The sequence below is a fragment of the Seriola dumerili genome, unplaced genomic scaffold (assembly GCF_002260705.1).
Source record: "Seriola dumerili isolate Sdu_G_001 unplaced genomic scaffold, Sdu_1.0 BDQW01000295.1, whole genome shotgun sequence".
Lineage (NCBI taxonomy): Eukaryota > Metazoa > Chordata > Actinopteri > Carangiformes > Carangidae > Seriola > Seriola dumerili.
In genome coordinates this window covers 740,198-753,961 of record NW_019174550.1, presented here as the reverse complement: position 1 = coordinate 753,961, position 13,764 = coordinate 740,198, and the positions used below count along the sequence as shown (strand labels likewise).

At 41.9% G+C, this 13,764-nt stretch overlaps 1 protein-coding gene across 1 annotated transcript; it reads right to left on the bottom strand.

Annotated features, from left to right (window-relative positions):
* Window positions 1-2,755: 2,755 nt before the first annotated feature.
* rcor2 (REST corepressor 2) lies at window positions 2,756-13,485 on the bottom strand. Its single transcript, XM_022758411.1, has 13 exons — window positions 13,362-13,485; window positions 10,556-10,612; window positions 9,213-9,293; window positions 8,767-8,819; window positions 8,410-8,571; window positions 8,141-8,265; window positions 7,657-7,723; window positions 7,160-7,399; window positions 6,827-6,904; window positions 6,463-6,520; window positions 4,490-4,557; window positions 4,000-4,161; window positions 2,756-3,109 (listed from the first exon to the last, which is right to left on the bottom strand). The coding sequence occupies exons 1-13, from the start codon at window positions 13,483-13,485 to the stop codon at window positions 2,756-2,758; spliced, it is 1,629 nt and encodes a 542-aa protein (XP_022614132.1).
* Window positions 13,486-13,764: the final 279 nt, after the last annotated feature.

Below are 13,764 nucleotides of genomic sequence, written 5' to 3'. Positions count from 1 at the left end.
AATTATCACCATAATAATAATAAAGTATGCACTATCTAAACTACTTACAGTAACTAACTGTCTATCTAGGGCTCACCTTTAAGTCTAGTCAAAAAAAAGGAAAACATCACTCCAGTAAATACTAGTAATACATGGCTATGAGAGAAGAGAGAGCTGTGATCTCCTGCTCTTCTTTTTCCATTTTTGCCCAAATCTGAACCAACAATTTCAACTATTAAAAGCCAAAGAAAGAAACTCACAGCTTTGATTACAAAGCTCGGTTTCTTTGTACCTTCTCGCTCCTCTTTGAGGGGCCAAGCTTTAAAGCAAAGATCCAACGAAAAGGTGGATTTCTTCACGTTTCCGCCTGTTTTTCTCATTTTCGATTCCGATTTTCTAATCTACACGACCTCTCAGGAGGAGCAGGTTTGGCTCAGATGTGGGCAACTCTCCCTCCATTCTCATCTTTTCTTTCCCTCGTTTAATTCATCATTTGTTTTTCCTGAAGGCTGTTTGGATGACTTGATACCCGCCCGGTCGCACCTACAGTACAGATATATATATATATATATATATATATATATATATGTGTGNTGACTACCACAGAGAAAGCTGCCTTGACTGGACTCACAGGGCGTCACAGAGCTGTCATCACGTCTTTGTAAATTCCTACCATGTGCTGACGAACAGAATACTGAACTGAAATCATCTCAACCAACCACTGACATTTTGTGTCTCCTACAGAAACGTTGACCTATATGAATACTTTGACATTATTCACTGTCTTGCAGAGAGAGAACTTCACTCTGACATGTCCGTATGTTAAGTGATGCTTCCACCAGCACAAAGACTGGAAACACTCCGGCTGCCTCTGTCCAGAGGTAATGAATCCTCCCACCAGCTCCTCTAAAACCCACAAATTCACATGTTGTATTTCATTTGTATAATCCTTAAAGTGTCAAAACCACAACCATTTGTTTTAGGATTTAGCAGGTGCTGGACTATTTCTTGGTCGGGACGAGTTGCCTGGCAACCAGCGAACCAGGTACTCATGGAAAGAAGCAGAAATAGTCCAGCCACAAAAAAAAGTAAACTTGTTTTTGTACAAAGTAAACAAAAGAAATGTGTTGACTGCAGCGTTAGAGGTGTTGTTAGGCAGACTTTGTTACCTTTGGATAGAACCAGGGGAGCTGCTGTTTCCATCGTGCTAAGCTAAGTTAGCCGGCTGCTGGTGGTAGCTTCATAATGACTGTACAGAGTCTTGCCATCTAGTTAACTCTGGACATGAAAGTGATGTCGCACTCTTGTGTCTAACATGTAGCAAGTAGCCAACACTGTAAAACAGCTAACTGGAGACATGGACAAACAGTGTGCTTTTAAAGCAATAACAGACTTTGGCAGAACATTTTTTTCTTTTTCAGTGTACACAAATCTGTAGGAGGTCAGAGAGTCATCCCATCATATCACACACAGGAGCCAATGTGTCGACCAGTGTTTGGGGTTGACGACTGGAAATGTTCCTCAGAAGTAAGCGACATAGCACTGGGCCAGTGAAAATAAACTGTGGCAAAATGTCCTGTTGAAATGTGAGACACAGTCCAACCACACGTGTTAAAAGGCTCCCTTTCTCCTTAGTGCTGAGTCAATAATTATCACCATAATAATAATAAAGTATGCACTATCTAAACTACTTACAGTAACTAACTGTCTATCTAGGGCTCACCTTTAAGTCTAGTCAAAAAAAAGGAAAACATCACTCCAGTAAATACTAGTAATACATGGCTATGAGAGAAGAGAGAGCTGTGATCTCCTGCTCTTCTTTTTCCATTTTTGCCCAAATCTGAACCAACAATTTCAACTATTAAAAGCCAAAGAAAGAAACTCACAGCTTTGATTACAAAGCTCGGTTTCTTTGTACCTTCTCGCTCCTCTTTGAGGGGCCAAGTTTTAAAGCAAAGATCCAACGAAAAGGTGGATTTCTTCACGTTTCCGCCTGTTTTTCTCATTTTCGATTCCGATTTTCTAATCTACACGACCTCTCAGGAGGAGCAGGTTTGGCTCAGATGTGGGCAACTCTCCCTCCATTCTCATCTTTTCTTTCCCTCGTTTAATTCATCATTTGTTTTTCCTGAAGGCTGTTTGGATGACTTGATACCCGCCCGGTCGCACCTACAGTACAGATATATATATATATATATATATATATATATATGTGTGTGTTCAACCACACTCCTCTGCAATCCAGATGTTCAACAGTTGCCATGGAGACAAGCAGGTGGGTTTTCTCTCTGTGGTCATGGCTTTCTTCAACAGCTTGATGATCCAGTGTCTCTTTTTGTTGTGTTCAGGGATTGTATTCCTTTTGTTCCCTGTGTGTGTGTGTGTGTGTGTGTGTGTGTGTGTGTGTGTGTGTGTGTGTGTGTGTGTGTGTGTGTGTGTGTGTGTGTGTCTAGAGAACTATGGTCTGGAGGTAGGTGTTTGTCAGTACAGTAAAGGGGTTCACTGCCTTACAAAGTGGACTTGTTGAGGGGCCCTCACACTCTTCCTGCCACATTTTACGAGCTGTGACGTCACCATAGGGACCTGAGCGTGTTCAATCGATCATGTGGTCATGTGATGCGTAATGGTCTCAGGAGCGAAGGTTAGGAGCGATAGAGTTACAGGGGTGTAGGAATTTTCTCTGAGAAGAGAGAAAGCATTGTGTTTGTCTGAAAGCTCATTTGTGTGTGTTTGTGTGTGTGTGTTTCTACCCCTATTTTCATACATGTGTGTGTCATCAGTGCGAGTTGGACTGCTCCACTTTGAGCCCGACCAGCGACGGAGGCATCTGCCCTGCCGCAGTGGTGGAGGAGGAGCTGGGAGGAGAAGCCCTGAGGCTGGAGCCCCCGGTGGAGGAAGAGGAGGAAGTCACTGCGGGCCGGATGAGCGGAGGTGGCGGGTGGTTGTGTGGCGCGCGGTTCTGGAGCGGGCGTGTCTGGAGAGGAGGAGGCTGACGGAGGAGGCTGGGGGGAGCCGAGGGAGGCGCTGGGCGCAGCAGCGGAGGAGGCTGGGAGAGAGAAGATGGGGTCTGGGTTGAAGAGGGGGGAGAGGAGCTGCCAGCAGCGTCTGAGGGAGAGTCCTCCATTTTGACCTGAGGGGAGGGAGGAGACAGAGGTGAAGGAGGGAGTTAGGAGGGGGGAGGACAATCAGCAGGCAACCAAACAAGATGGAGTGAGATAAGGAGAAAGACAGTTGGATGCAGTTGTGGGAAAAAACAAGAGAGAAGGCGGAGACAGAAACATCAGAGGGAAAAAGTAAAAAGAGATAGATGACGAGGAGACACATGTTCAGCTTTAAACCCCAGCAGACGCCACAGAGGACAACTAAATATTACAACCACCTGCTCCTTCTGTCAAACACTCTCATCACATATGATGGATACATTTCACATTAGTCATATAGAACAGATAAAGCGGTTCAACGAGGATCTGAAGCTCTGAAGAAGCTGAGTCCTGGAAAGTGTTGGTTCTGATAACAACGTGGAGTTTTACCTCCTAACTTTAAAGTTTCTCTTTGACTCAATTTTGAATATATTGTATTGTGTGACAGCTAAGTACAGACTCAAGACACTGAACAGCCATTTTGTGTCTACATCATTCATTGCTAAACTGTGTTATAGTTTTTACAAAATATAATATTTACTAATAAGGGATAAACTTGATCTATATTTTTCTTAGTGATAAATTCCATAAAAAGATCCAAACCAACAATGATCTGATCCTAATTATGACCTGATGCATCTTATCCTTCCATACATCTTAAAACACATCAAAAAACCACTGTTGTAATGGTGACATGTTCATTACACACTGTAGGTTATTTTCAATTAGTCCCACATACACCTTCCTGCTGCCCCAGATACCCTCTAGTTCATCAACTGTGTATTAATCCGCAGCTGAAAATAGTCCCCCAACAAATGCTCAGTTTCCTCCTGTTTGAGTAACATTTCTTAAGAACTACAGTGTCCAGATCAGGCCTCACCTCGTCCTCCTCTGCGCCTCCATCTGTAGCTGCCGCAATCTCCTCGCCGCTCCTCCTGGGGTCTCTCTGGTCTCGGCTGGTGGCCACCTGCTCGGCCGCCCACTCCCTCAGCACCTCATCCAGGTTGAACCTGCGTCGGTAGCTCACGAAGAACGAACTCACCTGAACCGAAGGAGAAAGATGGAGAGTTAGAGAAGAAATGATGGAGGACATAAAGTTGTGCCGCATTCAAGGACATGGACGCTGAGAATGGAGGGCAGAAGACAAATGAAAGGAGGAATAATGGAGATTATAGTTATCCTATAAAGAAAAATGCTTATCTAGACATAGGGATGAAGGAGAAATTGCAAAAGAGATGAAGAGCTGATAGGCAGCTCACTCAGTGTAAACTGCAGGGTGGAGGGTGAGACTGAGGTCACAGCAAGAGATGAGAGAAGTGATCTTCATAAATCTTTCCCCAAGTTCAACACCTGAGAAAGATGATGCTCACCTGAGCTGGTGTCTTCGTCCCTATCACCTCTGCAATGGCTGCAAAGTCTTTACCGTAACGACGGATAGCTGGAGAGGGGACAGAGGAAAAACATCAGGTTAATGTTGCGTCTATGCGTCACTCATTTCATTGCCCTTAAAGAGCTGCAGGAACAGCTGCTTGCTTTGTGTGTTTCAGAGAAATGGTGCAGTGTGTATCAGAGGAAACAGAAGAGTGAATGTAGAGTGAGCTGGCGTGTTGATGCGTGTTTTCTGTTAACCTTCATCTGAGGTCAGCTGACTGAGTGCACCTGCTCTTTTACAGGCCTGACCTGCTTCACACTCACATCATTTCACACATTCATATCTTTCAGCCCGTGCTTTCGTCTACTGTTTGCACTGCACAGCTGCAGTTGTTGGGGATGGCACACTGCCTGCAGCTGCTAAGGGAAAGGAAAGAGGAGAGTTTTCTTATCTAATCTTAATTTCACCTGACTAGTGGATTAGTACTAGAGGTTTAAATCTCTTCTCCTGTAACTTCTACGTTTTCCCACTAAGTTAACTCAATGGTCTCAACTGATCTAATCTTTAATTGTTTATCGGCAATTATTGACCTTCATGTTCCATGAATGAGTTGCTGTTTGTTCTTATGAATAATTTAAACTTTGCTCAAACTGCCAGGGTTTTCAGATACAACAGACACAACACTCTCCTTCTACCTGCTGAACCCAAGAGCAAAATAGACTTCATCATATTTGAGATTTGACTGACACCTTTGCTCAACCACCGTCACCACAGACATCAGAATCAACATCATCAACTCATCAAATGTGTTCATGTAAATCACTGCATTATTTCTAAACAGGGATCAGTGTCATTGAAAATATAGCCATAATGATGATAATAATAATTAGATTCAATGTGTTTTATAACCATAACATCTGGTCATAATTGCAAGTAAATGCAATTATAAAATCAGTCATTCAGATCTTAACACCCATTCATGCTGTTGGGTGCCACGGCAGGCAGAACTGTGTGTCCATAGCAACAAATAATACCCACCCTCATGAGCCATGAATCCTCCTCTGAATGCCCCTCTATACGACAAGTGTGTGTGTTTAACTGACAAAGTGCTGTGGACACTGAGCTGGAACAGAAGCAGCTTTACACCTCCTATAGCTTTAATTCACTCTCGTTACAGATGGAATCTGAACCCCAGTAGCTCCTATGTATTCCAGCTGCATCAGATTATCACAAGCGAAGCACTAAGACCTGACTGAACACAGAAACTACATCCACAAACAACTTGTTTTTATTTCCATTGCATCTTGGAAACCATGAAAATGAGATAAATTAGTCAGGTAATAGATTTAAAAACTAAATGCTATTTTCACAGACCAGGTGATGACACATTTATCTCACATTATTTCAGAGATATTTTAGGAGATATGATGAAGGAATGCAACGGAGACATACTGTCTCCAAAGAAGATGATCTGCTGAGTGTCTCTGTTATTGATTTCTGCTTTAGAACATAAATGCATTGACTCAAAGAGCAAATTAAGTTTTGTTCTTCAGCTCTCGTTCCCAAACTGTTCCTCTTATCTGTCTTTATACCAGTAAAGAACTTCACCATAATAACTTATAGTCTTGTTTTTAACCTAAATAAACATTTTTAGTCCTAATCAATCCTAATATTAATACTATTGGCAAAATGTCATTCACTGATTTCTCCAGTCAAAACACAGCGGAAGTTCCTGGGGTGGAGGCAATGGATGGATGGTGCAATAATTCAGGAGAGATACTGTATGCAATGTATGTATGAATACAATACTAACACATGCAGTACAGACAGTTCCTGTGTGTGGACAATATGAATATGAATGTGTCCAACAATCTGACTTCTGCCTGTGAATGTGAGGCTGAAAGAGGAGAGCTAGTAACATGAGGTGACCTGTAGGAGGGGAAGGAAGATGATGCTGCAGCCTTCACTCACCCTGCACAGCCAGGAGCTGCTCCTCTGTGGTCCAACGAGAGTTCATCTTAGGGGCAGGCTGGGAGAGAGTCGGGAGAGATTAGAGCGTGAGGGGGGTAAAGTGGGTGGTCAGAAAGAAGAGGAGAGAGAGGGGAAAATGACAGCAAGAGAGGAAAGAGCAGATTAAGACTAATCTCAGTCCCACAAGGGGTGAAATAATATCTGGAGGGAGTTGGGGAAGGGCAGAGTGAATAAATGAAAGAGGAGAGGGACAAACTGGAGAGATCAGAGACGGAGAAAAGTGAATACAGGCAGGAAACAAAGATCAAAGCAGGGATAGATGGTGGATGTAAAAGAAGGAAAATGTAGAAAAAAAAAGATTTACCTCTGCAGGTTTGAACCCGTCAACACCTTCATTTAGACTCTGTTTCACACTACTGTTGTTCTGTTTAATAGACTGAACCTGAGAGAAAGAGTGGAGGGACAGAAAGAGAGGGGACAGTGTGGTAAGTTAGTTTTCTGACTGATAGCACTGATGCTGCTATAACAAAAACCTCTAGCTCAAAGTACATAAACATAGTGTGTCACAAGTCTTGCTGTTGCTGATGCAGTTTTAAAATGTGACCAGTAACAGTAGATCTTATAAGTGTATTTTAAGTGCATTTACACTTTACAGTCAATCGGATGACCAAAGAAAAAGGCCAGATTAAAAACATACTTGTCTCTTGAGTGACACCAACTGCGTGTCCAGCTGTCGTACAGTTAGCACCCCAGCATCGTGAGAGGCTGACAGGGACATGATGTCTCCCTGGTCCAGGTGCATGCCTTTGGGTGGCCTGCGGCGGGCTCTGAGCGGGTGGTGGCGGTACTGAGCCCCGATGCTTTCCTTCTTTATCGGCCCAGAGCGACTGGGGGTGGCCTTGTCAGAGCTGGTGCTGCTGGGGTTCTGTTTCACTGCCTTGGTCGACAGAGGAATTACACAAATATTAGAAATGAGCTTCAGGCACATTATTACATTTTTACAACAGCAACATGACGGCAGCGTTACATTTATGCATAATAAATGAAGCAGAAATTGAAGGATATAGCGAGCATTGATTTGGTTGGGCTGATTTCCTCAGGCAAGTCATGACTAAAAAACTAAAGTGTGTTTATATAAGCATTCACACACAGTCTGTCAGTCAAACAACCACTATTAATTTTTCCATTGCTCACCTCTTTCTTGTTGTCAATCTCAAAGTCACTGTCACTGCCAGGGTCTCCTTCCTCCAGCTCATCATTACTGCAAGAAAAAGAAGAAGAAATTAAACTAAACACACCGCATGCTTCGGCTTTGTCCGCATCCAGCTGTCTAAATTAAAACTATGTTTGATATAATCCAAAATTATTCCTGAAATGCTCAAAAATGTCAGCTGAAAATGACAAGAAATAATATCAAAAGCATCTCATTTATATTCATGAGGCTCTTGTTTCCCCAGGATGACATGCTTATCAAGTGTCATTTAACAAAAGCGTTTTGTAAATGTCAGATCTCAGGTGAGTAGTTTCTGGGAGAACTTAAAGTTTCCTTTCTGCTCAGTCCTTCCTCTAATAGTCACTCTTCCCTCAGTCCATCCCTCTACTCATCCCAGCTTTCTCCTCTCCCTTCATTCTCTGTTTCCCCCTGGGGTTATTATTAAAGTTTCATGGTTTCTCATGCCTGTCATCTTTCTCTCTCTTGCTGACCAGCCTCCTGGCCTGTCGGTCCATGACTGAGGTCCTGGTCCTGGTCTTCTTCCAGCTGTAGTAGTACTTTACCAAACTGGAGATCAGCTTGTCTGGAAGCTACACACAAACACAGACAATCAATAAATTTGAGTATTAAATTATCAAAAAATGAAATGAAATGACAGCAATTCCTATACTAAATATACTTGGGTGTGCGTGTTTGTGCGTGTGTGCGTATGTGGTATCTTCCCAGTCTCTCACCATCTGCTGGATGCGATGGAAGCTCTTGCCATGGAAGCTGAAGGCCTGTTCAAACAGCACTTTATCCTCGACCGTCCACTCGTCTGGGAAGGGGGTGAAGTTGGCGAGGTCGGCCAGTGAGCGTTCCACGTCGTGTTTGTGCCACAGCAACATGCCCAGGGCCTGATGGAACGGTGAGGACAGAGGGATGGCGAAGAAATGGGGGAGTGTGTCATAGGAGGGAGCAAAAAAAGACAAACACAGGTAAAAAAAGTTAAGCTGCTGTAAAATGTAGGTGATATTAGGCTAGACCTTTTAAATATACCACTATCTATGTCGTTTAAGTTTTTAAGAAAAATATGGAAAGATGAAACTAACCTGCTCCATGTTGTACCCATGTTTCTCTTTAGCCATCAGGATGTACTCATCCACTAGAAGAAGAGAAAATGGGTTTAAAAGGAAGTAAGAGGGGGTAAAGATCAGTAAGAGAAGGAGAAATGAAGAGAAAAAGAGCAAGAAAAAGAGAGGAAAGGCAGTGGGGTATAGTACGATGCATGTATAGCATGATGGGGAGGGTTACACAGGAAAACCAGGTAGAGAAGGTCAAGATTTAAGGAAAAGAATGTGCATAAATGAAGGAGAGAGAAGAAAGATGGAGGTGAAGAGAAAGTGCACATAAACAGACAGAATGAAGGTTTTAATTACTATATTCCTCTGTCAGCATATAGTCACTAAACTGAAGGTCAAGTTGTTAAGATTGTTCCAGTGAATCTGAGGTAAGGTCTGTGTGTGTGCGTGCGTGCGTGCGTGTGTGTGTAGCTTACACATTGCATCAGACAGCTGACTGTTGGGACACCACACCAACATGCTCCTCTGGTCCTTTTCATTGTAGCGGGTTGGACTGTCTATAATGAAAACAAAAGCAGACAGTTTCAGACACTAGATCGTGACATAGAGCTTACACTTATATTTGAGTCTCTTTCGCTCAGTCGCATCAGTTATTTGTACCTTTTATTAACTTTTACTTTCTTCCTCCCTCTTCTTTGCATGTGTTATCCTGCCTACACTACATCTTCGGCTCCATCTTCATTCGGAAGAAAGGCGAGGAGGAGACAGTGACGTGCCAGAAGACATTAAGAGGGAGGTAGGTCTAACTGCTCCTACCCTCCTCTGGTGCAATGTGATTGTTGTGGGGCAACTTCTTCTTTCTCTCTGGATATTATGGTAGTTGTTTTCCCACTGTTCAGCCATTTTACTTCTACTTCTCATACAAGTCATCAGTGTATCTCACTAAGCACTGCTGCAGAATCTTTAAACCTTTCCTAACTTTACTCTGATCCAACGTGGCTACACTTTTGTGAAATTTAAGAAAAAATAGTTGAGGTTCATTTGTGTTTACCGAAGCAGATATGATAAATAAAATAAAGGGTTTAAATATTGCAGAGCTAACCCTTTAATTTATTAAACAAAGACTTCACACCCACCTCAGAGACCTTGACTGTGCGGTGTTGCAAGCAATTCTAATTATCTAACACATTTTCTAACTTTTAAGACTTCTACTTCATCTTTATTGGATTCATTTAAGGCCTTTAATACACAGATACGTTGAGCATTCATGTAAACCTGTCAATCTGAGCTGTGTGGAGGAAGTATCAGTCCTGTGTTACATGTCACAATATCTGCGGTTCCCATTAGTCAGTAATTATTGTTGCATCACTTAATCCCATTAATTTTGCTAGAATTTCTTTCTAACTTTTGTTGCACTTCCCCACCTTATTCTGTGCTGCCTGAATGACTGAGTAACTGAAAATTATTACCATGAGATGAATTTTATTCCCACATTAAACTGTGTAAACTGTGATCTAACATTTAAGCAGGTAGGGTAAAACATCTGGAAGAAAACAGGGAGACAGAGAGATATCATTTCAGACATTTTGCTAGTTCTACTTCCCCTCTCCATTTTCCTGGATTTCCACAGTAACACTGGTCATTTGACCTTCATTTCTCTCATCATCTGCATTCCCCTCCTTCCTCCGTTTCAATGTCCTATAGTCACCTCTATGTCTCCTTCTCAGCCCTGATTTCCTCCCCCTCTCTCTCTGATGAACTCACTTTTTATTTCTCTGTCATTTCCCTTTCTCCCATTCTTTCCTTTATGCCAGCTTACCTGGTTTGAACTCTGGGATCTGAGCCTGGTAATCTCCTCCCACTCTGATCATACTGTCTGTAGAAGGAGACACAAGATGAACATGACTTTATACAGTATTTCAAAGAGAGATAGATAAAGTGTGGTAAAGGGGATGGGGGACTAGTATTCAAGTAACAAGGCAGAAATTTCACTAGTAGTTGCAGAGCTGGATAGACTGGATCATAAGAAGAAGGATATCAGATCAGACAGGAGGAGAGCCATCTATAGGGCGACAGAATAAACAACAGAGTATGATAAGCATCTTCTATTGTGGATGTGCTAAGCCATCTAATGGACTTCGGTATTGGTTTACCGAATCAAGTCTCTGCCTCTGCAATATCAAAGTCCGTTAGAGAACTACACATGAACTCTGAGAACTGAAGTTTCATCCAATTAATTTCTTCTCAATGACAAAATACTGTATCAGCTAAATAATTTTCTTGTAAGGTGTACAGTGCAGTGTTAACTTAAGCAAATTGTATTGATTTAGTCTTAGTCCTGAAATATTTATTAGTTTTAGTCAAATTTGATTTTTGTTAAGCTTTAGTCTAGTTTTAGTTAGCGCCATCTCATTTTCATCATACACTTATTATTGTTATTTCCTCAGTGCATTTTGAGGCTAAAGCTGATGCCATCTATGAGTCCAGTTACCATAGTTACAGGTGTCTCGCAAGGTCTCCATGTCCCAATCCAGTTAGCATTTCCAAACTCTGTCGGTTTAAACAGATCTCTGTAATCTAAGCTAGTGCTGTTGTTCCTGTTAACATGGTGTTACTGCAGCTACCTGTGCTGTTCACTGCAGAGCAGTGAGTCACTCACAAGCTGGATTCACTCATCTGGTCACTAAAATACTCTTCATTTTATGGTTTTAGTTTGAGAGAAGACATTATATTGTAGCTTAACATCAATACTGTGATCTTTGTTTAGCAAACATCTAAAGGACGATTTAGATGGACCACTGAAATTAAGCCTGGAACTTACTTAGCTGTTTTGTTTCCACTCATTGTCTAATTCTCAGTGGATTGTGGATGAATTTATTCCATAAATCGGTTTCTTCCAAGAACAGGTAACATCAGATAACATTACTGACAGACACATAACTTTGCAAGGTGTTTGTTATTGTTAATAGTGCAACAGATAAAGCAGCCAAATCACCGTCTGAACTGTGGAGGAAACTGTTTTACTAATCAGAAGATGTAGTGTGTGCTCCCATGAGGCCTGCAGGTTGTTGTACTTTGCATTAAAACATGTCAATTTGTCCGTCTTTCTCATTATTGTTTAGTTTTTATTCGTTAACAAACGTAATATATTTCATCATAGTTCTTGTTTTCAAAGGTTACTTTTTATTTAGTTTTAGTCTGTATTTTGTGAAAAACAGGTCATTGTCGAATATTTTTTGTCATAGTTTTCATTAACAAAATTAACACTGGTGCAGTGGAATTCCACAGCTCTCTACAAGGCATGGACATAAAACGCTGCAGGAAACCCTGAGGATATGTAATTAGTTTTAAACAGCGCAAACAATTCTGAAGTCCTCATGTTAAGAAACACACTGCCTGCAAACATTTTCAGGTCAAGGATGGAAAACACATTTGGATGACAACTTCCACAAATAGAGACTTCCTTTAATCAAAAAACTGAAATACAATGGCTCTAATGGTTTTATAAGATCAAGAATTGCTCGCTATACTTAATATATTGTTCTACTTATTTGGGCTTTTGTTTGGTTCTACCATGACAGCAGGAAGCTCTCAGTCACAGCATATAACTTGTCTCTTTACACAAGAGAACAATTAAAATTCAGAAATAGCATATGACGTGAAAGTATCACTACCTGTGATATTTTTATCATGAGAACATCCAAATTAAATAAACCCACACAGGAAGTGTGATAGTGGATGGCAGACATTAAGTAATTAGTGCTGTGGTGAAGCTAGCGAGAATCAGAAGAGATGGACAGAGGGTGGAAAGCAAGGAACGAAGAGAGACTACAAGTGGAGCAAGGAAGCAGACCAGAAGGAGGAAGAGACAGATTACTGTTTCCACAGGGACAGAGGACAGGAAGAGAGGAGAAGGGGGTGATAGAAACTGGAGTAGATGGTAAGAAATGGGTGGGGAGAGGCAGGAAGGGGAACAGAAAAGATGAAAGAAAAATGGGTAGAAAGAAAGACGGAGGCAGGATAGGAGACACTGGCTGAGAGAAAAAATGAGGGAGAAATGAGACCAATTGATGAGGAAGATGAGGAAATGAAATGGAAGACTGAAGATGGATGGAGGAGGTGGAGGTGGGGATAAATGTGGTGGTTGCAATAATATGGGTAGTGACGTGCCTTTAGAACAATCCCTAACTATTCCGGTTGTACTGCTGTGTTTGATCTAAAAATGTGTCCCAGGTCCATGTGCAGGGTGAGATAATAGTTATAAAATGAAAAGATCAACAGCAAGTCAGTGGGTGAAGGAGAGAATGGAGGAAGGAAAGATGTATGTGGGCAGAGGATGACAAGGATGGAAGAGTGTGGGAAGGGGGTGGAGGAGAGAAGGAGGGGACGACAGAGAAGAGCAGTGTGCAGGGACTGAAGAAACACTGCAGCAATGCATTGAATGCAACCGGAACAGCTGCCATGATGTATCTGTACAATGGAAATGTCTGCATGTAAGAACACTTTGTGCACTCTTCATGTTAGATCAGCAAACACAGTAGCTACATGTTAAATCAATTCTCAACTTAGGGAGAGAATTCAACTCAGTATAATATACTTCAGTTTAACGTGTTGAAAATCTCTACCATGAGCATGCTCTTCATCACTGCTCTCCTCCTCAGAGTGTGGTTGGCTGTTGCCATTGGTTACAGTCTTGGCTCTGCTCCTGGACAGGACCCCGGCCCCCGAGCGCTCCATCACTGAGGGCATATCTGCAAAAAACAAACAAACAAAAAAACAAAACACAAACCTTAAATATTAAGTTTCACCACTGGCACCCCTGTTCAATATTCAACATCCTGTAAATCTATCAGTTAACTCTGTTTTTAATGAGTTGGCTCCTATGTGTTTTCACTTGAAACCCTATAAAACTTCATTCACTCTTGTAAAGTACAACAGCACCTTATGCTGCTACCCTGGAAGCATTCCCATTATGTTCCCTTGAGCTGAGTTTATTTTTCCAAACACTGGTGTACATACAGTATACAA